Source organism: Bradysia coprophila (assembly GCF_014529535.1).
Source record: "Bradysia coprophila strain Holo2 chromosome X unlocalized genomic scaffold, BU_Bcop_v1 contig_173, whole genome shotgun sequence".
NCBI lineage: Eukaryota > Metazoa > Arthropoda > Insecta > Diptera > Sciaridae > Bradysia > Bradysia coprophila.
The window spans coordinates 2,946,917-2,974,405 of record NW_023503302.1 but is presented as its reverse complement, the minus strand read 5'-3'; the positions used below and the strand labels follow the sequence as shown (position 1 = coordinate 2,974,405).

The 27,489-nt window shown below is 36.5% G+C and overlaps 5 protein-coding genes across 7 annotated transcripts; 3 read left to right on the top strand and 2 right to left on the bottom strand.

The window, feature by feature from the left end:
- Window positions 1-268: 268 nt before the first annotated feature.
- LOC119068174 (CAAX prenyl protease 2) lies at window positions 269-2,276 on the bottom strand. The gene is made up of 4 exons (XM_037171662.1): window positions 2,115-2,276; window positions 1,552-1,796; window positions 1,255-1,491; window positions 269-1,189 (listed from the first exon to the last, which is right to left on the bottom strand). Exons 1-4 carry the CDS (start codon window positions 2,228-2,230, stop codon window positions 915-917), a joined length of 873 nt encoding a protein of 290 aa, XP_037027557.1. The 5' UTR covers window positions 2,231-2,276; the 3' UTR covers window positions 269-914.
- A 1,500-nt stretch (window positions 2,277-3,776) lies between these two features.
- Window positions 3,777-5,350, top strand: LOC119068176 (60S ribosomal protein L10). Its single transcript, XM_037171664.1, has 5 exons — window positions 3,777-3,886; window positions 4,060-4,088; window positions 4,349-4,654; window positions 4,878-5,040; window positions 5,107-5,350. Exons 2-5 carry the CDS (start codon window positions 4,066-4,068, stop codon window positions 5,272-5,274), a joined length of 660 nt encoding a protein of 219 aa, XP_037027559.1. The 5' UTR covers window positions 3,777-3,886; window positions 4,060-4,065; the 3' UTR covers window positions 5,275-5,350.
- A 7,138-nt stretch (window positions 5,351-12,488) lies between these two features.
- On the top strand, window positions 12,489-13,881 carry LOC119068177. The gene is made up of 2 exons (XM_037171665.1): window positions 12,489-12,793; window positions 13,330-13,881. Exons 1-2 carry the CDS (start codon window positions 12,788-12,790, stop codon window positions 13,837-13,839), a joined length of 516 nt encoding a protein of 171 aa, XP_037027560.1. The 5' UTR covers window positions 12,489-12,787; the 3' UTR covers window positions 13,840-13,881.
- Window positions 13,882-15,804: 1,923 nt separating this feature from the next.
- LOC119068175 (endoglucanase-like) lies at window positions 15,805-17,130 on the top strand. Its single transcript, XM_037171663.1, has 6 exons — window positions 15,805-15,954; window positions 16,033-16,116; window positions 16,261-16,378; window positions 16,442-16,732; window positions 16,803-16,866; window positions 16,938-17,130. Exons 1-6 carry the CDS (start codon window positions 15,946-15,948, stop codon window positions 17,041-17,043), a joined length of 672 nt encoding a protein of 223 aa, XP_037027558.1. The 5' UTR covers window positions 15,805-15,945; the 3' UTR covers window positions 17,044-17,130.
- Window positions 17,131-19,497: 2,367 nt separating this feature from the next.
- On the bottom strand, window positions 19,498-26,551 carry LOC119068172 (protein aubergine-like). Of its 3 annotated transcripts, none has more exons than XM_037171657.1 (12): window positions 26,392-26,551; window positions 23,936-24,059; window positions 23,821-23,874; window positions 23,700-23,741; window positions 23,595-23,633; window positions 23,283-23,523; window positions 22,682-23,193; window positions 22,149-22,621; window positions 21,876-22,079; window positions 21,011-21,187; window positions 20,212-20,949; window positions 19,498-20,143 (listed from the first exon to the last, which is right to left on the bottom strand). In XM_037171657.1, exons 2-12 carry the CDS (start codon window positions 24,035-24,037, stop codon window positions 19,879-19,881), a joined length of 2,847 nt encoding a protein of 948 aa, XP_037027552.1. In that variant the 5' UTR covers window positions 24,038-24,059; window positions 26,392-26,551; the 3' UTR covers window positions 19,498-19,878. The 3 variants fall into 3 exon arrangements, with proteins under 3 accessions (XP_037027552.1, XP_037027553.1, XP_037027554.1); XM_037171658.1 differs by having other exon boundaries at window positions 23,936-24,049; window positions 26,392-26,533; XM_037171659.1 differs by lacking the exons at window positions 23,595-23,633; window positions 23,700-23,741; window positions 23,821-23,874; window positions 23,936-24,059; window positions 26,392-26,551 and having other exon boundaries at window positions 23,279-23,517.
- Window positions 26,552-27,489: the final 938 nt, after the last annotated feature.

Sequence of the window (27,489 nt, the reverse complement as noted above, 5' to 3'; positions counted from 1 at the left end):
AACTACAGTAATAGTTGAACTGAACGTATATTTCTTAAGGGAATGAAAAACGCCACAGTTAGGTAAAATTCGAACAACCTCCTTTAAGTGGTTGAGCCAAGTAAAAAAAATCAATTTTGAGCCGGTTGCAGTAAGTGCGACTGAGAATTTGAATTTGTACCAAACGAGCGAGTGGAAACAAACCGAAAAAATATTTCAACGTGATCTGAGGAGATATCGAAAAAAAATGAACCGCTCCTCAAAACCGTAAATACATTTTGTTAGAACTGAGTTGCTAGCAACTCAAATGTTAGATCGAATCGCAGTTGAAAACATTAACAGAGACTTCATAATTTAAAGAAAACAATTTTTTATTTGGCTCAACCGACAAAGGAGAAGTCGAATGATCTTATTTTCTTCTGTCGATACAATTGTTATCGGGGGACATCCGTAAATCCTCTTAAATTACAATTCCCCGTGTCACTTCTAGGACAAAAGCAAATTCACTTTTATGACACTAGAGTCTAAGCCCCTTCCCCTTAAAAATCCGACAGGATTGATGGATATCGCCTTTCATTAAAGATCCATACGCACAAACAACCGGAAGTAGAAAATATCGACCTGTATTTTCAAAATTCTCTATCTATACACCTAAATAGTATTTAGTACAAGTCAACACAACACAACAACGACAAGTCTATCAACAATTTTTCAATGAACAATCAAAATCAAAACGAAAAACTGTCACTTAATATCTTACGTGGATGGCACTTGATGAAATTTTGTCGTCGACAAATTGTTTTGTCTATAAATATGCGAAAGTTATGAGTCTGAATTGCTAAATTACATGTCAATTGTCCAACAATGTTAAAAATCGTTAAAAGTGTCACTTTCGCCTCTCGACCGTAATCACACATCATCACATGGACCGCAACTCAACTACTTTCCTTCGTCCAATACAAATCGTTGGCATACCAGGTCGGATCGGTGACGACCGGCAGTAAGTAGATCCATGCAACGAATCCAATGACATACGTTGCCAACAGAATGTGTTTTGTCCGTGTTGGCTGATTCAAAACTTCATTCACATCCGGAAAACCCATATGATTGCAAAATGCGTGTGCAACAACTGGCGCCATGAAGTGGCCAGTTCGGGCGAATAGGTACGCAGCATACATACCGAATATTGAAGTGTAACAGAATTGTATGCCTGATGGAAGAAAATCGGTTGAATTACCGATAATAGCAGGCCGATTTGAAATTGTAATCGCTTACCGGACACAATCAGAATCGTCTTTAAAGGCAATCCAGCTCTGAGCCTTTCGATTATGTGATGTAAATGACCGATGCCAAAAAACATCGGAGTTATGGCTACAGCTGACAATGGCTTAAACGACTGCAGTAGCAATGGCATCATACAAGCTCGAAATGTGAATTCTTCGGATAGTGGGGCGACTACATGGTTTCGAATCCACAGCAGGTTTTGTAGACACATTGCCCAGTAATTGGGATCTGGAACCAATACAAGGGACTCAGTATTCGTTCTAAAAACTATGTTTTAGAAGCAATAACCTGCATAGATGTCCCAGATTCCATTTAGCGCCTGTGTCATCAATGGTCCCAAGAATAAGATTGCAGTTAGAATGAGCGGTGTGAACAGAGCCATCCACAAGCCTTCGGTTCGAAAACCCATTACCGCCCATATTGACCGACCTTCTAATATCTCGTTCGATGTGAATAAGTAGATGAATGCAGGAGAAATTAGCATGACAATAAAAACGCTGAGGAAGCGTTTTTTAATCGTTGTCGGATGGTCCCTGAAAATAATAGGCGACTTGTATTAACAGATTGGACGCAATGCATCGTCAACATTCAGTCGTCATGCTCATCATTCATAGATCGTCACAGAAATATTTCCGAATGAAATTACCCGACTAGCTTAACACTCGATTTTGAGCGGAATTTCAAAATCAAAACAATGACCTGCTGCAAGCTATAATCGGCCTGCGCGACAAACAAAAACATCAACACTTGCAGTCACACATCACACAATAACATATTGCAAGGGATTTTTCTTGGAACGAATAAAACCGTTTGCATATGGAGTTCAAACACGATTTACAATTTTTCTTTACCTGTTGTGTTCGGTGCTCCATACGTACAGACTCGATACATAAATTATCGAAAGAATAATGCAGGAGCTTACGGATAAAATCGGAGATATTTTGTGGAGTAGGACATTCGAATCCATTTTTTTTGGTCGAAAATATGTGTATCTGTTGACAGTGTTTGACAGTTGTCATCATCCAGAAATAACAAGAGGTATCAAATTCACTCTCTCTTCTTTCATCAAAATATTTCTTTTTTGTTATACAAGCGCGAAAAATTTAAATTCAAGAACGACTATAATGTTTGCTTACAGAAAGAAATGAAAACTCAACTTTGTATGCAAAATGTTTCATTTCCTATTTCTAATCATTAATTTTTTTCCCGTCTGGGGCCGTCCATAAAGGACGTCCGCGCTTAGGGGGGAGGGGGTGTCCGAATATAACTTAAAGAAAATCAAACCAGTTGAAACGAAATTGCGATTTAATTTTCAAAAGAAGCCTTTTCTACTCTTTGTTAACACGATAACTGGAGTAAATCTCAAAGGATTAAAAAAACTTGTTTGGTGAAGAACGGAATTTCTGACGTCAGGTTCCAAGATAGATTATGTTGGTCTAATGATCTAGCTGCTTTTGCTAAACGAATTTTTCCATCTATTTCAATAGTATTTTTCTTGTTATGTGATTTTGCCTTGTTAACAAAAACGAATAAATAGAACAAAAATTACGAGTGTGAAGTTTACGGTCATGCGCCATTTCTTACTGGGGTATTTTATCGCCCAAAACCACTTACAGTGGAGGTGTGACGCAAGTCCTGTTATCCACTTACAAAAGAACTGATATCGGTGTAGGTGACGCTTACAGATTCGACTTGCGTCACGGCCCTTCACTAACCTAGGGCCATGATAGACAACGTTTCAGTGAAACTAAACAGAATCAAATTATTGATGAGGGATTTAGACCGTTCATGTAGTTCTTCTTCTAAATAAGTTTTTGTGGCAGTCAAAACCCTTCACTAAAATAAATCCATAAATCATTGCCATTAAAATACTATTGAGAAGTTCAGACAGTCAAGGGATATGACCCACCCAACAGGTAGTATGTTTAAATTGACAGATCTTCGGTTTCGAGTTTATTTCAAGGTTCTGAAAGAACAGGTTAAGACACTTTCGAGTTAATCACGAAGGGGGTGTGATCAAAATTTTCCTGTAGCGCCAACTAGGTTTGGAAAATTTTATATGACGATTCTTTCAGAACCTTGGTTTATTTGATTTTTCTTTTGTTGTCACACATTGACGACAAGTTCGGAAGGCTACGTAAATTGCGTGGTGAAACGTTACACATATACAAATTAAAGATTTTGGACCTCTCCGGAAAATCATGGCACATAGCCCAGAAAAGTCGCTACACAAATACACTTAAAGTCAAAGTCATTGGCTCAGCTTGACTCTCAGCTACATACAAATTCACAAACCTAGTTTGTTGACCGTTTTGGACACTATAATAGAAGTAACATCGAGAAACTTAATTTCAAACCTGAAACCCCTACAAAACAAGCACATAACGAACGAGCCGATCTTAATCCATTGCGCAATGTGAGTAAGACTTTTTGTTATACAACCAGTGCACGAAACAGACAAACCATAATGTGTTGGTGCGTTTAATAACTTGAGATTCTATCAAACGACTTCAATGGAATCAAACGAACGACTAACAAAAAACTGATTCAACAAGAAACCGTCATAAGCAGATGGCACTGTCTTTCGTTCTTCTCTTTCATTTTGTTCGAGTTTGTGATAGACGTAAGTTAAGACGACGGAGCAATTCGTCATTTTAAAGTTTTTTTAATTTCAAATCATCCATTCATCTGCTAAAGTTTTTCGTTTTTTCTAAATTGCATTCGATATTACCATTAGTTTTCTAGCTGTGCGTGCGATTATTTTACTAATTTAAACGAAATTTTCTTAAATTTCAGGCCAAGATGGGTCGTCGTCCAGCTAGATGGTATGTAATATTCCAGTAAATATAGTGTTCCGTGTACCCTTTAATTCATTGATTAAACAATGTGAAAGTGTCGAAATGATATTTAACGCATTCCATGAATGAAGGAAGATTAAAAACACGCCATATGGGTGAGGTGGAAAGGTTTCATAATTTCTAACCTCAATGTGGTTGTAACAAAAACAACACAACGCGGATGTGATTTTGATTCAATGACGAGTGTCGGCAATGATTCACAATGACTTTTACTTTTCCACTTACAGTTATCGCTACTGCAAAAACAAACCATACCCGAAATCGCGGTTCTGTCGTGGTGTACCCGATCCAAAGATCCGTATCTTCGATTTGGGCAAAAAGAAGGCCAGCGTAGAGGATTTCCCTCTATGCGTGCATTTGGTGTCCGATGAATACGAACAGCTCAGTTCGGAAGCCCTGGAGGCTGGACGTATTTGCTGTAACAAATATTTGGTCAAACATTGCGGCAAAGATCAATTCCACATCCGCATGAGAGTGCATCCATTCCACGTCATTCGCATCAATAAGATGTTGTCGTGCGCTGGAGCTGATAGGTAAGGATTTTTAGTTTATTGGCGCATTCGCTTCGGCTTTGACTTGGGAATGTTTGGATGACATAAAATGAGGAAAACGCACTGGGTTATGAATCTTCGTGATTAGTCAACCATTTCACTTTGACAACTTCTGATTTAGTTATCCAAACTTGCAATGGTTCTGTCGAGCACGCGTGCTGTTGAAAGCTGTCTCGACTAATGAAAATTTCTTCTAATCAAACAGGCTTCAGACTGGAATGAGAGGTGCTTTTGGTAAACCACAAGGTACAGTTGCTCGTGTACACATTGGTCAACCAATTATGTCTGTACGTTCGGCTGATCGTTTCAAGGCACAAACTATTGAAGCTCTTCGTCGTGCCAAGTTCAAGTTCCCCGGACGTCAAAAGGTAAACGTTGTAACCACGTTTTGACGGTCGGACTGTTGACTCTGACAAAAATTTCGTTCGTTTCAGATCTTCGTGTCAAAGAAATGGGGCTTCACAAAGTTCGATCGTGCTCGTTACGAGGAATTGCGTGATGAGGGACGTTTGGCTCCAGACGGTTGCAACGTCAAATACCGACCAGAACATGGACCCATTGCCGTTTGGGAGAAGACACAAACCACTTTGTATGGTAACTAAGAACTTGCATTGTTGGCTTTCATGAGGAAAAATAAACATCCAATTTGTACACATGAACTATGTTGACGACAGTGTATGTCAGTGTGTTTTCTTATCGAGCGGATTGAAGAAAAACATCGTGCAAATTCCCTCCATCCACGCTGTGTGCTTAAGTACGAGATGAACTGGCCACTGGTTCTTAAAATCATTTGAAACTTGCCTCGGTCATCGAATTTAGTGGAAAATTTGTCTTAGAATCAGGCATCGTTTAAATGTTGAAGGGAAATGTCTTGGACAATCGAAGGCGATTTTTTGAGAAGACTTCGCCAGATCTGTTAACAAAATTCGTACCATGAAATATTGCTCAAGATAGTGTTCAATGAGAGATGTTTTTGTGTCTGAACCATTTAATGTTCAAAATGAATTGCAATATCGCAACTTACCTTTAAACTGCCTAAATCTCATGGATAGTGGTTATGTGACCAATCAATCCTCAAATTCTGACTTGAAGTGTTTGTACAATTGCTTACTCTCGGTATAGGCTGGGTATGTACGGCAAATGGTGCTGTGGCTTATCACAACTTTATTTCGTCAGAAATTGTAATACGAAGAGAGTGTATATTGCAGGCAAGGCCTTGATTGCAAGGTCATGCTCTAATATCAGTAATCGTTTCAGAGGTGTTTGTGAAAATGTTGTCTTAAGTGGTTATATGCGTCCAAATTGTAACAGTCGTAGTGGAGTCGACAGACTTTAAATGGAAGCATTTTACAGGCGATATCACATAGCGTTCAAGACCTTGCCGTTTTGCTTATTTAAGTGTTGGTATTGAAGGCACCTTTGGAAGATCATTGCTTTTATTAATTGACGTCGCTATCGAAAGCGGATGAAGTTTCATCTCTAAATATAAAGTACAGATGAACAAGAGTGTTTAAATTAACGAAACAAATTTTTTTCGGTCGTAATTAAATCGATCGGATTCGATAATTTTTAAAGAATTTTATTAATTTAAAGACTGATATGTCTAAGGAATCGATAACAATAATTTTGGAAGATGTTTATTAGTTGAAAATTGTCAACGAAAAACGTTCGATATATGAAGGATGCATTCCATTTTACAAAGAAAAGTATTTCATTTCATTTATTTCAGTTTAAATGCGATTACAAATACAAAAAAAAACATCTGCGTAACTCTAGTGTGACGAAGTCAATTCGAAAGAGCTACGATTAAAAACACATACAACTACAGTGACTGGACAGTAAAAGGGTTATGGTTCGGAACATTTGGCGAGAGCGTTTTAAAATTTTTCGACCATTTTAGGCTAAACAAATCTAAATTAAAGTCAATGACAGAAGAAATTTTAAGTGCAACATCATACATAATCACATTTATAATTAATTTCAAACTAAAACTCTAAATTCAACATATTGTTAGTAATTATAATATCTTTTGATCGATCGATATGCTGTGTAGTAAAGCAACCTTATTTAATTGGGCAGCACATTTATTGTTAAAATAAATTATTCTTCTGGCTTGAAGTGAATCAAACGTAGTTGAATCGCTTCTTAGAAAGCTCGACAATAAAAATCTACTAATGGTGTGATTTGTAATTGGTATCAGTGATTGCATCAGTTTTATACATCGTTGGTGCATTGGAAAAAGTATTGAATCTCTAAACAGGTCAACTTCAAGTTCATTCTTACCAAACAGCATGGAGTTGACCTGATTGAAGAAGTTCACTCTTGTAGCACCGACCCAACGAGAAGAGCTAGTCTAGCTCAGCTAAACATCAACGTTTTATCTCCAGGTAACCTGGCAATAACTGCCATAGCTGAACGCTTCATAGAAAAACAACAACTGGAGACAAAGTTACCCTTTTCAAACTTTTTTTGTCAGTGTACTAATTTCGATCTATTGCCAAAGTCTATTCAGTTAATGTTCCTGTGACCTGTCCTGAAATACGATGATAGAGTTGCCTTAGTAAGTATGTTCATTTGTTTAAATAAGAAGTCATCCAATAATAGTTATTTACGAAGAAAGTCAAGTGAAAGTTCCTACAAAAAAAAATACAAAAATGGTGAGCGCACTGAAAATAATCGAATATATCCTTTACATGCGTCGAAAACCGTTACATAACTAGGGATACAAATGAAAAGTCACGTTTTCGTGTGTTTATTGACCTCGGCTTCGCCTCGTATCAACAAAATATCACACGAAAACTCTACTTTTCATCTTTTTATCCCTAGTCATGTAAAATACTATTTACAAACAGCATTTAATCTGTAAATCTATTTTTATATAACATGTTTCTGCATTATATTACTGAACACTAACCAGAGCTCACAAAGCATTTGTTCGTTGGACAGTATAGGTAAAATCCAACTGTGACAAGCTGAATCGCTTATGTATAAATATTTAACGAAAAATATTCTACGTGTGAGCTGCCTTGATACTTTTGTTGCGAATTTTTGGCTATTCTTGTGACAGTGTGGGTGGAATCAAAGAATTTGATTTGTCAGCATTTTGGTATGCTTTATTTAAATGAATAAAAAAAATTATCGACAATTTATTTGTAAAGACTTCTGATGGTGTTTGATGTTGTAACATCTCCACATTATGTAATGTGGAGATGCCACCACATATCTCTGCAAGTATTTTAGTATAGTAAAATACTGTTACACTGCTTTAATTAATGTATTGCTGAGGCTGATGTGGGCATGTCCGGAAGCGATACCATTTAAAAAAAATCAGGTTGTGCTAAACAAGTTAAGCATGAAATCAATACCCTCTCTAGCAAACAAACTTCGTTTTGACGCTGTCACAATACCACCTTATTCCTTTGTTCGTAGACTCATACACTTGTTGACTAATTTCTAATTTTACATGTAAAATGCAAAGGCTATGTTGCATTTTTACCACATTAATTAATGTAGTTAGGTTACTAGAGAGGGTATTGAATTGGGACGAAGTAAGGATTCAATGCAACTGATCACAACACAGATAATCATGACCCAGTTGCTTGGTTATGATGAACTAATTCAAGTTCTCAAAAGTTTCTTATGATCTAGCGTCGATGTTGATGGAGATAAATTCCGTTTAGTACATATACGTGACATAAAATATCTGAACAAATTCTGCCAAAAATCTTTCTTCAATATAGTCGTCCTCTATCACGTTTTAACTAGTAAGCTAAAAATGATGCTACATTCTCTTGTAAGGTATTGCGAGACGCAAACTGTAATTTTATTTCGTTCTAAAGACGCATCTCGGGAGTATGGATTGTAAATATTTTAATCTACTCCCTTCACAGACGAGACAATTGAGGCTAAATTGATTGGTTTCGATAAACTTCTCACCGAAGTATAATGCCATGGAATGAAAGTCCAGCAAGAGTCCAGGAATGTTGTTAGCGAATATTTTTTTGCCAGCAAACTCGGATTAAACCTAAAAGCGGTGCTTGTTAGTGTGTACTTTAATCGATGTAAATTCAACAGATATGTGTTCGAATACGAACCATATCTTTACGATCCCGACGGCCCGGACATTCATTATCCATATGTTCACTTCAGCTGAGTACAGCTCACTGTCCTTTGATCCAGAACTGGGAGATTGAACAACAATTGGCAAAGGGCATATCGGTGGCAGGCCAAACATGACCCTACAATTAATTGCAGTGATTTTCTCAGTCCGCTGGAGGCTGGAATCTAAAATTGTAGATGCTATGTATTGAACGAACATTCAAAAGAAATGGAACTTACCATTCGGCGATAACTGATTCGATCAATATAGGACACCTCTTTATATGAAATGGAACCCGATTGAAATCCAACATCGTGACCAATGTGAAAACCAATTTCTACAAATCAATTATACGACCGATTTTATGCTATGCTTCACCGATTTGGGCAAACCCATCGACTACTTCGTCATCACAAATGGAACGCATCTGGTTAGCCGAAAGGAAAATACTACGGTCTACCACTAACACTAAACGAAACGCAAACGAGGCAGCTTCATGTACGCTAACAACTCTCCTTCTGAGTTTCCTTACATTTTTGCTTTCCTTTAGTATTCAGAAGATTTCTGCTCTTTAATTTTTCCTATTTAATTTTCATGTGCGATACTTTAAAATGAGTCAAGTTCAACGTAAAGTAGAAGGGTTTCCTTTGCTTGAAAATGTTTTGTAATGTTTTAGTCATTTGAGAATTTCCACTGAGAATTTGCTCAATCGCAAACTGGCAAGCAATAGTAATGGATATAATCAAACAAATTTAACGTATTGTACAAAAACAAACGCAAATCCGAAGAAAATAGAGTAAAAAAAGTTACTTTCTTGATCAATTTAATAACATTTTTAGTAGAAGCAATTATTGGTGGCTCAGCTCTAATAGCATAGTCTATGCAGTTCAGATAATAGCAAATGAGGTGTCGTTGTAAAGGTAAGACGTGAGGCTATCAAGTGGTGAATGTGGCATCAAAATATATGGACTTTCACAAGTCAAAAACTTTCAGTAGGGTTGACAATATTTTCAAATTGACTTTTCTCAAAAAAGTACCGTTAACTTTTTTTTGTTAATTATTGATGTAATTTCGTCGCATGGTCCTAAATAATTATCCATAAAAAAAATTCGTATGCAACGACTTTTTTATTTAGACATTTTTCAAGCTCACCGTGCACAATGATATGTTTTAGATTGTATTTGTTATATAAACAAATAAAAATGGAACCAGATTGAATCCGTTGGCTGCACGGTAGGGTTCTCCGATTATTTCTTCCAACAATCGACTAATTTCAGCCACCTCGATAATATAAATGTAACTTTTATTCAAGTAGTAAGAATTTTTTGATTTGCTTTATTTACATAATGGCTGTATTTACATCACTGCCATCCACTGTTAAATTTATCCGATTATAGATCTCACGTCTTACAGTCCGGACGGAAAACAATGAATCTGGTCTGGTTATTAGTACTTAGATAAAACTGGGTGTATGGGTTTTCGATCTTGAAAAAAATATTCTTAGCTGTCTGATTGATAAGAACTGATTTACAAAGTGACATTGTGCTGTATATGATTTGATTTTCTGTTATTTTCCTTTTATTTATTGTCTTTCAAAGCCATTGTTTCTCACAGTGGCCCTCAATATTTTTTTTTTTTTTTTGAAGGATCAGCTCAGATATACACAGTGAAACGGTAAAAAATCGAAATTCAAAAAATGTTGTATGAACGCCACCGTGTTCTGTTGACATTACAAAATAAGAAAGAGATAGCAATTTCAAGAAACACTCTTATTTTTGGTATGTGTTTTACCTGAGTTTTTGAATTCTCCATATAAAAAAGATACAAAATTCACAGAAAACCAGTAAACCACCAAACAGAAAATGTGTCTCGTTTTCGTGTGTTTATTGAAAATTCACACGACAACTATATATGAAAGAGTGATATATACAACAAAGTTGAATATTCGTGGAACAAAAAAACCTATGTTGGTAGTACCGAATTTGAGCTAGTTAGCTGTCAAAATATATGAGACTTCGTAGCTCCTACAGCGCTTCAGCGCATCGCTACACCATCGTCTCATACAATTTTGACAGCTAACTAGCTCAAATTCGGTACTACCAACACATAAAATTTTAGCCTATGTTTTTCTTCTACATGTCGTTTATATCTCTCATTCATATATGCGAAAACTCTACGTTTCAACTTTTTATCCCTCGTTATGTAATATATATTCTACTATAATGTGTACTCTATTTTATCACATAAGCGAAAACGAGACAACAACATAGAACTGAAGTGTAATGTTTGAATTAAACTTCTAGTGAAGTAATTTTGACATCCGAACAGATTTAAAATAAGGGGCCTACTCGACGCAGTAGTCAGAATTTTTCATATGAATTTAGTTTTTTTTGTTAATAAAATACCACTGCGTGGACCAAAATATAATAAGAGGCTTTTTGACTGTTAAAAAAATCTGTTCTTATGCGTTGTGCCTGTTCTTGGAGTTCGTTGTGTTAATGAAACATGTTTGGTTTCTTTCGCTTTTAACGGTTACTAAACTACAACGGAAAAGTAGTTCAATTTCAAGGTAAAGAAGGAACAATGAAGAAAAATAGAAAATTGATTTCAAAAGAAGGTAAAGTCTGTAAAGTTCTGTTACGGCACTTAGATGTCAAATTTGGGGTACTGGAGCATGTGTGAGTTTACGTTTTACGTAGTTGAAAAGTTCGTTGTTTTAGCACCATGTGTCAAATTACCCCACGCAAATCGCGCAGTATAAGGGAACCTTAAATACTGCAGTTTTTGAAATCTATTAGAATTCACAATATCAAAGAATATCTTTTTTAACAATTCCGTAAGCTATTTCTAATACCATCCAACAAAAGATTTCTTTTGCAATAGAGTCCAAAACCTACTCCCCCTTGAAGAGCTGACGGGATTTCCAATGCCTATTGTAATTGTAATCATTCATACGTACATAACTTAGTAGATGCCTGTAGATTCGATTCGCAACAACACTTTTTCTCTGTTCCTGCAGATAAGATTAAGTGAACACTTAATCAGCACGTGGATCTGTTCATTATACCCTCACGAAGACCCAGAGAGAACACTTATAAAATACTTTAAAAATAGCTCCAAGGAAGGGCTCATTTGTTGTAAAAAGTACATACATGACTTAAATCAGACGAGCGTTATGTTGGTTCTGGGTAACGCATACAATTTTGTTGTGGGCAAAGTTTTTATCGAATTTATTCAAAATTATGTATTTCAAGAACTGCGATTTAAGCGCTATAGTGATATAAATAGTATATTACTATACAAAGGAAAGAATTTGATATTTAGTATCCGTATGAGTAAAAGTGTCCGAGGGCTTTAACCCGAGGTACTTTTACTCATCGTAATACGAAATATCAAATTATTTCCCGAGTGTAGTATGACGTTTTCCTTTACGAAGGAGGGAAAGACTTTCCCTGGTGACGGAAAGTCTACTTACCCTCTCTAGTAAAGGAAAAATAATATCTGACCTGTGTCTGACCTCAAATTATCTGAACATCAATTGAATTGACTTGAAATCTGAAAGGTAGATTTTTGGACTAGTTTCTACCACCCCCAAACATATTGTTAACAATTCCTGATTTAGTGGATACAAATGGCTTGCTGTCAGGTGTGGAAAAATCCGCTCTAACTCTAGTGCACTTGATGAGCAAATGTTTTGCTGATTTTTTTTCAATTATCAGCAGATGATCACTTTTCCTCTCACAAGCAAATAAACATTGGAATAAGTATCAAATGAATGACTCAATTCACAAGTTCAAGTTCGGATAATATACAAAAATATTGTAGTTTATCATTAAACTACACAGTGATCGTGATTTGTTGGTGCTAATTTCCATCTATTAAATTCTACAATATTTCCGTCGAAATATTGAGACTAAAGTTCCCAGTCTTGTGTTGAAAGTGAAGCAGTTCACTGTTGAATTTTTGTAAAGCATCAATAGATATTAGGGATATTGCTTGGATTACAATTCTTCGGAATGAAGGTGAGTGTTCTTTGAAATAAGGTACATTATCAAGCTTTATTCTTCTGGCATAGGACTTAAATTCTACCAATTTAATTAAAAAATTCTCGAAAACTCAGCATGTTTTAGTAATGTATTCCAAAATTTAAATGGAATTCAGAGTCAATGATGAGAAAATCTTAATCTCGGTATTTATGTTAAACATAAATATGATCGTTCGGCAGAACCATGAAACATAATAGTTCAACGTTTGAATTGTGAACAACTTTGAACCGTCAGTTTCACCTTATTTTGGTGTTAAATGCATGCTAATTTTCATAATTAAACCGAATAAGATGCGATTCGTTGTTATTTGATATTAAGGTAGTAAATAAATTTGTAGATTTATTTACCGTCGTAGTATTACTAGAGAATTTATTTGCTTTTTTAATCAGACTTTGGAGTTTTATCTGAATCACATTTGTATATTTAGTTCCAGGTCAGGAACTCTTGTCCAAAATAGGCTTCTCAAAATTGTGGCTCATTTAATTTGATCTTTAATTTAATATTTTTGCCAGACTACCGTCTTTGATGTACTTACCTTGAGTTGCTGTTTTTATGGACTACTTACCGTTAACAGAGCATCCGGCGACAATGTAATAGATCAAACCATCAGTTTACCATTTGATATGACAACTAATTCACTAAACAGAGTAAAGCGACAAGGAGGTGGAGGTTTCATACCATTTCGGCCACTGTTCGTTTACCGACAACAGCAACGGGAACGACAGGAAAGATGGAAAGAAATTGAAGCTAAAAAGAAGCTAAAGGAGCAGTATCAACAATACGAAGATTCAATCAAACAGAGTCAATTGTATTCGAGTCATCGTCCATCGACAACTGGCATTTCCTACAGTGGTCCGGCGACCACACAATATACTTCTTACAACAAGTATCCATACACACGGTACCCATCGTATTCTCCGTCGTACTATAATCAATATCAATATGAGAAGGATCCGTATTCAAATTATTATCAAAAATATTATCAGAATTATTATGATGGCTTTGATTACTCGTATTTTTAGCCATCGAAGTTATTGTTTTCAATAAAAATTTCAGATAAAAAAGTTTTTTTCAATGCTTCAATTCCAACACAAGCAGTGCCTTTTAACCTTTGGAAGCAGCCCTACGATTCACTACAAAATTTACTCAATGCAACGTAGTGTGCGTCTAGCACGTAATTGCAGTATTGTGTCAATTCACCTTCGACTCGATCAACCACATACAAACACAATATTACATGCTTTTATTTCGTATTTATTTCCTTATTACACACCTAGGGAAAACAAGAAAATTGCACACAAAATCCATAACATATTTCGGGATAAAAATGAAAAGTCTTGTTTTCATGTGTTTATTGAGCTCGGCTTAGCCTCGAATCAACCAAATTTAGACGAAAGCTCAACTTTTAAACTTTTTATTCTTTATTACGTAAATAACTATTGCATCAAGTTGCATACAACGTTTTATGCCACAGAGGCATCTAAAGTTTGCAACTTTTGCATATTATGATGCTGAGTGGCATAATAGTTATTTATCTACCAAGGTAGGTATGAAGGTATTTTTTCGAGCTAGATGTCGATTGTCGACCTGAGGCGAATCCGAAATTCATTTGAACGATCCAGAAGGCGGCATTATAATACACATTGCAATGCGATGTAAAGAGACGCGTTGAATGAAATCGAGTAGTCAATTCTTAGTATATACGATTCAACAAAACGTTCGGTATAATTGTGTGACTCTACAGCCCAATTGCTATAAACGCTGCTTTGTGTTCAAAAACCTTTTGGTGTTAATGGAAGATTTTTATTTATAAAAATTTAGTCTTCGTTGAAGGTAATAGGTTCTTTAGCGTGCGAAAAAGAGTTCATATTGGACTGCGTGCGAAAAAAAAGTTCATAGTGCACTGTGTCCGGGAATAAAGTGAAATAAATACCTTCAAAACAACATTAAATGGATGCATGGAAAGGTGATGATTATGGACCGGAATTGCGAAAATAACTATTTCGCTTTACTATCAACGGGTGACACCGTTTCTTTTCGTTCATAATAACGCGTAAAAATGTTACGTTTTATGCGAGGCATTTTACTTGTCTACTCGGGAGATTATGTTGTATTGTCTTCGACTTGGGATAAAACTTCCCCCTTGTAGATGCTAAAAGCGTCAATAACTTCTTCTATCCATAAATCATTGAGTCAATGTTTACGTGGTAGATAAAGTGCTGTAAAAACAAACACTTCCAAATTTCGATCAATTAATTCATGCGGATTACTCTATTGACTAGAATCGATAGGTTAGCATAGGTCAGAGATTAACGAATATTGAAATAGTAGATGGAAATTAATGAGCATAAGATTAGATAAGACAATTGCACATGGGGTATCAATATTGTGCAATCTAATAGTAGCAATGATTAAAATAGATTATGTTGAAGAATGTAGCAGGATGTAGATTTTACTATTTCATTTTTATATTACAAAATTTACCAATTCCAAACACATTCTCCGCAGCAAACTTATAATATTCTTTACATGGTACGCTACATGCGTCGAAAACCGTACTTTCCATGTTTCAAGCACTGTTTTCGATGCCCTTATCATGTAAAATCCATTACATAGCTCGGGATAAAAATGAAAAGTCTCGTTTTCGTGTTTATTGACCTCGGCTTCGCCTCGGATCAACAAAATTCACACAAAAACTCTACTTTTCATCTTTTTATACCGAGTTATGTAATGGATTTTACAAGCTAAGAGTGTCGAAAGAAGTACTTGAAACATGAAAAACGGTTTTCGACGGAGTGTCCGAGTGTGTAAAATAATACGGCGCTCTAGTTTATAATTAAAAATACTTTAAAATCATCGAATGGTGCATCAGCCTCTGGAATCAATGTTACTGATAGTGTAATCTAATTTTCTCTTTCAATTCGAGCTACGCGGGAAAATTTTGAGACTTATGAAATCCAAAATAGCGCTTATCTTCAACTGCGCACCAAAACACTCCGTATACTTATCTGGATTCAGATTGATTAAGAGAAGCTGATTGAAAATCTGTCTATCGGTTATATAAAGTAGCAGTCTCCCATGGCGTGTTAGGTATTCCGATTTCACATATCATTGAATTCGTATTAGCAATGATGAAGGTAAAGTGAAAATTCTGTTTATTCATTTGTAATAGTCACATTAAAGTTTAAAAAATAAAATAAAAATCGTTCCTCCAGATTCTTTTGGTGGCATTAGTTTTGGTTGCGGCTGTTAGTGCCCAACGTACCGGACAATCTACTCGATACTGGGATTGTTGCAAAGTAATTTAATTTTTGTTTTTTCTCGTAAATTAGTAGTATCCGACGGATAGCCTAACTGGGTTTTCGCGATAGTTTTGAAATATTTTTTTCGTTAATTTTTCTTGATTTGTCTTGAAATTTAAGTTGCGTGTATGTTCCTTTTAGCCATCTTGTTCATGGTCGGCTAATGTAGGAAGTCATATCAGCAGACCAGTAGCAACATGTGCTGCAAATGGAGTTACTGTACTTCCCTTGAACGTACAAAGCGCTTGCATCGGCGGAAGTAAGAAATAGAGAAAATGAACAATTCGGCGACGTGCAGAATAATTTAATCGAATTTGATTAGGTGCATTCGCCTGCAACAATAACGCTCCTTGGGCTGTAAATGATAATTTGGCTTACGGTTTCGCTGCTGCTGTTATTGCTGGACAGACACAATACGACTGGTGTTGCAGCTGCTACGAATTGACTTTCACAAGTGGCCCAGTTGTCGGCAAAAGAATGATTGTTCAAGTAACAAACACCGGTCACGATCTTGGCTACGATCATTTCGATATTCAAATCCCCGGAGGTGGCGTTGGATATTTCAATCAAGGATGCATGGCTCAATGGAACACTGGACCTGATGGATGGGGAGGTATAAGTTCAAGCATGCTCTATTTACCATTGCACTACACGTTTCACCATTATTTCTAAAAAATTTATAGCACGATATGGTGGTGTAAGTTCTGAAGCCCAATGCTCTCAACTTCCAGCAGTGCTACAAGATGGGTAAATTGTTTTTGTCGATTTTTTACATTAATTCACAGCTGAATGAGTTTTTTATCGCCTGAATAATACAGATGTAGATGGAGATGGCAATGGTTTAACGGTGCAGACAATCCATTCTTCAGTTTTACTCAAGTTGCGTGTCCGGCCGAAATTCTTCAAAGAAGTCAATGTCAATAATTTGTTTTTTATCATCTCTAATTGTGCTAATAAGCAAAATTGGAAAATAAAGAAAATTGGCAAGAATAGCAAAGAAAGCAAAGAAAACGACTATAAATGTCTGTGAATTGAGCAATCATTTCATTTGGCCCCACAGCAGTTTAAACTATGGTATAAACGAAGGTGTTGAAAGAAGATTTGACCTATTTCCAAGTCATGTCTTCGTAAAAATCCTTTATTTTGCCTTTATTGTCAGTTCTGTATTAAACTAGTCATCGGCTAGTTATCTGTTATCAACAACGGTGGAACATCGATAAAGTCTGTCAACTGCTTTTCTGTATTGTCAGTCCTCTTCCACACTAGAGTCCAAATCCCCTATCCACCCACTGGAAACTTCTAAAAAAGATTTATGTGAATAGCATGAATAGTGTCACACCCTTGTCCCCATCTCAGAAAGCTGATAATTTGAACAAGTATTGAAACCTCAATAACAATGATACAATCGCTAAATCAAACTGGTGTGCATACGTTATTTTGCACCAGTTGGTCCCATTTGGAATTGTATGTGACTAGCTGGTGCAAAATAACGTATGCACACCAGTTCGTTTTAGCGATTGTATGCAAACTGGACGCCTTTACACATGACGCCGTAAGAACTCTTCAGTTCTTTCAAAAATGTTTACTCCAAATTCAATTCAAAGACTAAGATTAAAGTTAATTCAATCTCAAAAGACATGGGAGAGAATTCAGGAATTCAGCATTGCCATTTTCTAAGATTCACTATCATACAAAATAATTCACATCCCATGTTGTGGTGAAATGGAAGGTAGGTTGTGCATCTGTATTGACGCTATATGAAGGTATACCGAAATAATGGTGCTCTTGAATGCTCAACTTGCATTTCTATTTTCGGAAACTGTTTATGATTGTAATGATGATATTCTGCAATTTTTTTAATGTAAATATGGCACTTTTGTCATATATGGCTAATTCCAATCGTGCTCAACATTTTTATTCGAAATTTTATTTTTGGAAAACGATGAGGTTGCAAGGCATATATACTACCTAAGACGAATAAAGATTAAGCAGACCTTTACGTTTATTGAGGTACGACTTACTTAATGTATAAGGTCAACATTGTCTCCTCTCAAAATTGTAACGAGCCTAAAACCACAGTAAATTAGTTCCAACGCTTAAAATAATTCCAATAGACGTTCAAACAGCACAATTAGGTTCAGAATAGATTTTTGGATTACATTATTACATTTAACAGTTCATAGACATTGCATATTCTTAGCCCACAACGTCCAAAATTGGAGAAAGGACTGGTGTGCAAGAAAAACCCTTTCGACAGACATCGCCCAGGTGCGTAAAAGAGAAAGACCTAAACACAGCTGGGCTGTCCAAATGCGACAACAGCGATTCGGGCTAATGCAACAAGAGAAAAATGAAATTGCAAATACGAGACTCCGTAACACGATCAATGAGGAACGCACCTCAGCCTTAAATTAAATTAAACGCTGACGATGAAAGTTAAAATTACTAGAAACTAGGAAAATTTTTGCGCACATTAGTCATAAGCAAAAATAAAGCGAGAAGGCGAGGTAAACGCCAAACAGCGAGGTATGCGCCAAACAGTAGACACTGTGAGTGTTATGTTTTGAATGTTTTTAAATAATAGCATAGTCACACACACGCATGGTGTCGATGTTATTTTTACATGCCTGCCTGGGTATGCCCATGTATTTTTTGGGTGCCGATTAGGATTCGCACCACCATGTCACATCTCGAGTTTAGCTCTATGCAAATAACCCGTCTTAACAAAGTGAGCCTCTAAAACTGCACCAATGTTGAAATAGGTTGAAATTTATATGACAAGGGATAAAAAGTTGAAAAGTCCAGTTTTTGTGTGAAGTTTGCTGATCCGAGGCGAAGCCAACAAACCAATCTTTCGACTCTAGGGAAATCAAATGTGTAAAAAAATGTGAAAAAAAATGTTTACCATGTTCTCAAAGGGCCATAGAATTGCCCATACATATTCTTTTCGTGCCTTGGGGCCTACATGGATGTCAATTTTGGATATTTTCTCTCTATTTTTTCCCTCTGCTTGAATTTTTTTTTTTTGAGTACTTGGTTTGGACAAGGTTTTTAGCTATTTTCAATTACAACTCGCGAAAATAGTTTACATCCAAACTTGGTCCAAACCAAGTGCACAAATAACTTTTTCAGCAAACTTCGTAGCGATTAAAGAAATAGGTGCTATAGGACCGTAAAAGTACTAACTTTCAGGTCATTGACTTTATTAATGACAAGGGCTACTTCATTGCGGTTTCGATCACTAAACCAGAGCCTTGATTTAAACTCTAATTTTGCTGCTGATGGATAAGCTGAATTTAATTAATTGCCACAAAATGATTGATTGCCATGTGAGGCGATTCCTTGAATTTTCGTAAAACAATAAAGAAAAACTTTTGGTAAAAAAATTTAATTAAAAAAAATATTCGAACATTTTTGGCTTACTCTACCGATCTTTATAGTAACAATTGGTGTTGAGAGATTTAAAAAAAATTAAATATGAAATCTGAAATTATTTGAGTTAAAATAGAATAAAAATTAAAATTGTAAAGAATAAAATGAATTGAATGAGACACAACTTAAACTTAAACATCACGTGTAATGCGTAAATTTGAAGAAAAATACCACGACAAAAATGATGTATGGCCGATTACAAACCAAATGTGACTCGTGAAACAAATCCCAGTGGTTGGTGAACTGTCGTTGCGAGTTGCATTACAAAAAAATTTGTAAAAGAAAAGAATTTAAAAAGAAAATGTTGGCCTGGAACACATTCGTAACTCAAAGGAAATACAATTGCTTTTCCAATAAATGCGACGGTGATTGATGGATAAAGGTACCCACGAGGAACGCTAATTTATGCGCGTATTGGCATACAGCTGGCACAGCCAAAGTTGACGTCCAATTGTAGTACAGATGCGTCATTTTGTACGTAAACTTCTGAATATCATCCGATGATAGTCCGGACGTATTATAAAGGATATTATAATTGGTTGGACTAACGGTGCCCTGTCTGACTTTCTGCGAAATCATGAAGAAATCGTGCCTGCAATTCAATTTTTAATTTGATTAATTTCACGCTGCTTAATGTAACTGAACTATAATGAAACTAACCGTTCCGGCAATGTTACAACGTCATCAACAACTGTTCCCGGATTCGGATTTGATGTACCTCTGAAGAAACGAGTGTTGATTCTCTTCGACACGACGACAAAGAGTAAATTGTACGGTGCACCTTTATACATCTTATCCAATTGGGCTTTCACGGCTTTGATCTCATGTTCACGAACATAGTCGGTCTGACCCTCTCCAACACCATCGCGGTAAATAAAAATCCTCTGCGGTAAAACTCCGTGAGTCGTTCCGTAACATTGTACTGCCTTTGCCATATGCAAAGCGAACGAATTGCACAACTCTTCGCCATTTGTATGCGCTGAAACCGCTGAAAAGTAGCTCGCTGATGTCTTCATATCCATCGTAGAAACGAGTGCACCATATGATTTGCTTTTATCATTGGTGTCATGGCACACATCAAATCCGACCACCATTATTCCTGATACAGGTATATTGACCATCCATGGTGCTCCACCTAACTTGGCGTTGATTTGGATTGCCACTTTTGTACCAACGGTCATTAGCGTACTTAATGGTTTACCATGTTTTGGAGTAATCGTCCTGCTGAGCATGACCTGAGATGGAACCGCCCTTTCCACACAACATTTCTTTTTGATCGCGGTGTATTTGTCAGAGTAGAGACCTTGCATTATGCACATAACAAGCTGCGGATCTCTGTTTAGTGACGTTTCTATAGCATTTACGTAAGATCTACCAAAATCATCTGCAATTTCAACCCTGAGAAAGAATTACGGTAAAAAATTTCATTTCTTACAAATGCCCGTAATTTAGAATTTACCAGATTGGGTTTTGGATTTCGTATCCCATTCCGGTCGCTGCATCTTTTAAAATACCTATGAAGTCTCGAGCTTCTTTGACTTTAGTCCTAGGTACAATTAAAACCCAGTTTTTTAGCGGTTGTTGACTATACATAGACAATTTGCGGAAGCCAGTCGACCAATCGTCGTTTACGACTCTGTAAAATTAAGAAAATAAAAATAATTAAGTGATGGGGACGAACACAAAATCCAAAGGACCGCCTCTGTGGAGAGCTTCCATGAAATTTCAAAATAACAATTCCTCAATCCGATCTGATCAAAGAATGATTGATCCAATGAAATGGGATGTCTCGAAAACTTTCTTGTAGAAACGATTCTGGTTCAATTGATAAAGAAATTAGTTTAGGAAGCAGTGACGGACTGGACATTCAATCTGTTTTTCAATATCCGGAACGGGATAGAGTGATTGGAAACACAATTTTTTTTAGGATGATCTCCTGCTTTTCATTAACAGAGACAAAACGGATCATTGAAAGCTGTCAAATAGTAAAACCTTGCGCTGGCAATCAGTATGCAGACTGCAGACATCGAATATGTACTTCCCGAGGCGGCTGCACAATCAAACACTTACCGTACGACTGTTTTTACAAGACAGACAAACACACCACATTTTGTGGACTTGGCAACTCTTTGCTAAAAAACTTGAACACTGAATGCATCGAGTCTAACAATCTAATAGTTTACTGCATTGCGTACCGGCCACAGGGCTAACTATTTCTGTTAAAAATTGTGAAAAGTCTGATATTTGAGGAAGAGCTTGTCGTCACCGTTATTCTTAATTACTTAGCACTGGATACACCTGGAAGTATATCATATAACACTTACTTTTGTCCGTTAGCAAAGAAAATTGGTTCCATCGGCAGCTGACGACCGTTGAGCTGAACCAATTGTGTGTCTAATCGGAAATTCCACTGTTCAAAGTTATCCACACTTTCTTTGGTCGACTGAAGTCGTTTATTGAAATCCATTAGCTTTTTGATGCGCTCACCCGGACTCAATCGTGTATGTATTGCCACATCTTCCATCAAGCTGTAATGAAGACCATTTCGTAATCAATATGAAGCGAGGATTTCATTTGAACCAATCAATACTGCGTACCGTCTATTATTTCGCATCTCATCGGTGAAACCTGTTGCTCGGCATAATTCCGGAACCAAATAAATCTGATCTGGTTCACCGCCTCTAATACTGCGAGCTTTCGATTTAATAACCAACATCGGCTGGTTCGGATAGTTGATCTTCAAGCCGTATTTCTCTTTATAATATTCAATGTATGTTTTTTCCCCTGTTTTTGTATTAAATGTGTCCATTGGAGACGATTCGAATGCGATATCATCCACAAAGTAGGTTTGGTTATTGTATTCTGTTAACACAATCTTTCCAACAACAGCTTCAATGCATCTTGTTTTGAAATCCGAAATTCCCCAAAGCCTATGAATGATTGTGAGGACGGTTTCGGTGCGCATGACTTTAGTCGTTACTTGGGCACACAACAAAATATCGGTTTCATGTTGTCGAATGGATGTCTCATAGCCCGGCCACAATTGCAGATGATACAATGCCATATCAATCTGTTGTATAAAGTGAAACAGAGTTAATTTCGCGTCTTAAACCAATAAAAACAATCTTACCTTTGCGAGGGCATCGAAAAAATTACGTCCAACTAGCTGTAGTTTTAATGCTGCCATACTTCGCCGCAAGATCAAATTCAATATTTGGATTGATTCACCATTTAACATGGAAATCAATTTAACAAATTTCGCTTTTATTTGAATTGGATTGTCATCACGATCCTTCGACATAAACTCAGTGACGTCGTTATGCAACTTCTTGGACAGGAATAGGATCGTTCCATCAAACAAATATCCACCCAAATGGGCTTTCTGTTCTTTAATCAATTTATTCATGAAACCTTGTAGCTCTATCAGCGGACTGAAATCCACTCGGTATTGGTACAGTTGCCAATCCGGTCTTTTGATAAGACGGAAATGATTGGTCGTTAAGGAAACCACCTGTCCAGTCTTTCCTTGCTTAGTAACGCCTTCGTTTTTGGTAACAACTAGGTCTGGATACAAGATCTGTCTGTCTCTTACTGATCCGCGATCCACTCTTTTTGCAGTACCATTATAGCCAACGGATGTGCCTTTATAGACAAAATGTGAACAAGTGAAATTTGAAAAGTGAAAATATTAGCAAGAAAATAGCAAATGACATTCGCCCTGTTGAACTCACGTGGTTCTCGTTGCTGTGATCCTTGCTGACGCGGTTGTTGCTGTGATCCTTGCTGACGCGGTTGTTGCTGTGTTCCTTGCTGACGAGGCTGTTGTTGTGCCCCATCCTGCTGTTGCGGTTGAAGTGGCTGATCTCGAGGCCTTGGATCGCTTCTAGACTCTGCTGCTGATCGAGACGATGAATTGGTATTTACTGGATTTGGTGTGGATGCTGGAGAAGGCTGTCCCCAGGCCGACTGCGTCTTTGAATTGTATAAATAATTTTTCATTTAAAGGAGTACGGTAATTGAAAATGGAGCAGCTAACTACATACCGGTGCTGCAGGCGCTGGTCTTCCCCATGGTGATTGAGTCTACATAATCGATAATTTGTTATCAAAAAATGGTTTTTTAGGTTATTTCAAAATAGGTTGACTCACTGGAATTGGTGCAGGTGCTGGTGCTCCCCATGCCGATTGTGTCTGTATAGAATAGATGATGAGTTGAAGAAAAAAAGCTTCCAAAAACTAACAATAGTAAAAAGGCAATTTAGATACGTACAGGTGCTCGTGCTGGTGCAGATGCGGGTGCAGACCTTCCCCATGCTGATTGTGCCTTTAAGTGGTTATAAAATTCATTATTTCATTATTTCGTGGTGCAATTGAAAAAGGAGTACCGGAGTAGGAGCAGGATTAAATTGTGCTGGCGGAGCATTACCACGTCCAGCTCCTGAACGAGTATTTGTTGTTGGCTTTCCACGCTTTCCACGGCCACCCATTATATTAGTTGTCTGTAAAAATTCAAGTCGAAAAGATTTTTAATTTAATGGAGCTGAAAACAATGAGGATCTGACATCGATATTAGGGGAGTTAACTCACAATTGATGAAAAAAAAAATTTGATAACACTGTAAAACCTTAACACTGTTAACTGCTACATAGGTTCATAAAACAATCCTATTAGCAATTCTCCTCAACCTTCGTTTGAATACAGAAAGCACTTATCTAATGGTAATGATCATGCAGGTATACAAACGTTTTCTTCCTATCAATCGAATTAAATCACCAATCCGAGATCGGTACGAGTTTTTTCTGTCCGTTCGAGAGCAGGTAGCAAAAATGTCATTTCTTTTCTCCTTTTTGTTTCAACTGTATTTTAGTCACCTAATTCTTGTCCCAAATGTAATGAGTTTATTTCAGATCTTCAGTCGTTTTGTGAACACATCTGCTTGCAAAATGTGTGAAACTTTTGAACAATTTATTTATGTTGTTTCCACAACTGTAATTATAATATTCTCACTATAATTTAAGTAAAGCACTGGGTACACATAAAAATGTGTCATTCGGGTTCGGTAGACGCTCTTCCGTCTTAAGCTTATTATGTTTATGTTAGCGGACTGCTCACCATCTAAGCAAAATATCATAAACACTCGTTTAGATAAGTGTAAGCCATTTATGAACACGAGAATGTAAAACAAACCATGGCTCGCAACGATTACCACACTCTCGTCAGCGTAAAATGTTAAAATATCAAACAAATTTTACCACCACATATCACATTGCATAGCTTATTATGCGCTGGTCAGAACGTATTTCGTAAGAATTTGCGACATCAGTTTTCTTTTACATAAGTGTTCTTACGTCCGCAGGCTACTCACACAGTTGAGTTTCGTTTTTAATTCAATCTTTCTTCCTTTGAAATAGTTTTTGGTATTGAGTCTCAATTTCAACGACTACACATTCGTAAAGAGCCGTTGAAATGGCAATGATATTGAAACTCTTTACGATATAATTGTTAAGGGGTTCGCTATATCGAAAATAGCAGATTGAACAAGTGTTTTTTTTTTTTTTTGAACAACAAGCTTTGGTAACTGCCTTGTCGACAAGTGGAGTTTGTAGATCCGAGCCGAAGGCGAGGTATACCACTACACCACTGTACCAGTACCACTACACCGTATTTTATGCATTCACTTGTGCATCATTATCCTTGAATTTATAGTTATGTGTACGGGTATGGGTTCAAATTATAAAGCTACGCTGATAATCACGTAAAAGATGGACAAAAATTGGTGACTAAAAATGTTTTCAAAATTGATATTTTAAGGATCAACGAAATGGAATAGAATCTCGGAATCTCCGAACGTGCGATATGAAGTATCATAACTCGTTCTTTGTGCGGGGTGTCAAAAGTTTTGACTATTAGATGCGCGGGAACACACCTTTTCCATTCAAACAAATTCATCAAAATCGAATTAATATCTGCGAGACCTTCCCAAAGTTTTGCAGTCTTGCTAAGAAATCCCTTTTTATTGTTATCACAAGGTGCAGAACGACTGTACAAAATATTTGTCTTGCTGTGTCTTGTGTTGTCTTGCTTCGGCTAAAAAAAAAACATAATTCTCTCGGTATACACGATGCTCTTTGTTCTTAATCTCTTTGTTTAAAACAAAAAATCGAAAAATTAGTTTCTTCAATGCTTTTCCCGCTCGCTGGTTGTTACGTCATCCATTATTCTTTGATTGGATAAGAATTTTAGGATGCTTGGCGGACCAGCTGAAAATCAGCTGAAACATAATCTACTATTTGAATTGATGGTCAATAAACGGGAAAAATGTTCTCGACAATATCCCTTAAATGACTTATTTTTTAAATTGAACCAACGCACAGTGCTTTGATTGAACCAATAAAGTCACTCATAACGGATTATGAAAATGCACTTATGAGGTGCCATTTAAAGGGTACCGAAAATCTGAGAAAACTGCAAAATGCAACAAGTAGGCACCCTCAATTTCGCTAAACTACAACACCATAACAGTGTTGCTTACCACTTGTTTCTTCTTACGAAAAATATCAAACCGATAAACTACATAGTACCACTGTTGTTATATTCAAATTGGATTATCTGCAACATTGTTGCAACAGATTCGCTTATTATATTAAGGCTATTTCTGTCTCGAATCACAAACGTGTCTGAACAAGATTCTAAAGTAATAATAGGTATATAATAGGTGACCTGATCTAAAATGCTTTGACGATGAAAGTTAATCATCAACATTCAATAATTAAAACACGCAACTTGTTGATAAGTTAACAGTTATTGAAGGGTTTTTGATGAAAGTGTTGAAATAACTTACGGGTTTCGTTCGTTCACTCCGTTCACTCACAATAACTTTAGCATAAAGACTTGACTTCTTCGCGTTCTGATACCGAATGAGTTTTGTGTTTTGTGGAGCTCCATTAGCTATACATACGTCCCATTCGCACTATAATCTTTGTTTGTGCATGTGCATTATAGTAAATGTTGATTAAACACGATAGCTGTTTTGTTATTATATGGGTGATGTGATAGATGCGTACTTTCAAGTGTTTCGGTTTAACCGGTTATTGTAATATTTAAAATATTGTGCGGGGTTTTTGTTCGGAAATGTTAGAACGTGTCTGGGCGACGATTATCGTATCTTCGTAGCTCATAATATTCGTAATCAGCTGCATGTATAAAATCTAAGAACTGTTAAGTTCTGAATTCTTTCAGTTACGAACGGCATGGGAGTCTACGACCTAAAATGCTAAATCTGTTGCATCGAAATATATGTATTATACTAAAAATAATGTCGTACAGGAAAATATTTGATAATTCAACAGATTCTTGTCGTTAAGTTTATCGAACGATGTTTGCGGATTATACGAGTTACCGTAACTTATCGAATAATTTTGTTTTTTTTACAATTACATGAGGCAAATCACATTTTTCTCTCTTGTATGACGTCATTTTTTAAACACCAAAGAGGAGTGCATGAAACGTTTTGACGCAATCATGAATAATAAGTGAAAATACTGAAACGTTAAATTTAATTGATTTTCAATGTATAAAAGATGAAATTATAATTGGTTCTTGTATGGCGTAAAGTGTTTATACTTACAAGAAAACCATCCAAACATTTGTTTTTTTTGAAACGTGAACAAAGTGCCTGCTCTTTTTTAGTGCATTTATTTTCAGGTTAAGTTTTCTGTCGATGATTTTAGACATTTCGAATATCATTGGACTTGATCTATGGTCAGAACCCACGACGTCAATACATGCACATTTTTAATATGAAGTGGCAGTGATTATAACCATTCCAAATCACTGTAAACCCGAACTTTAACAACATGAACGGCAACGATTTCATCCACAGCAACATACATACATTTTACATACAAACGTTGATGGGGTGGATGAAATTTCACAGTAA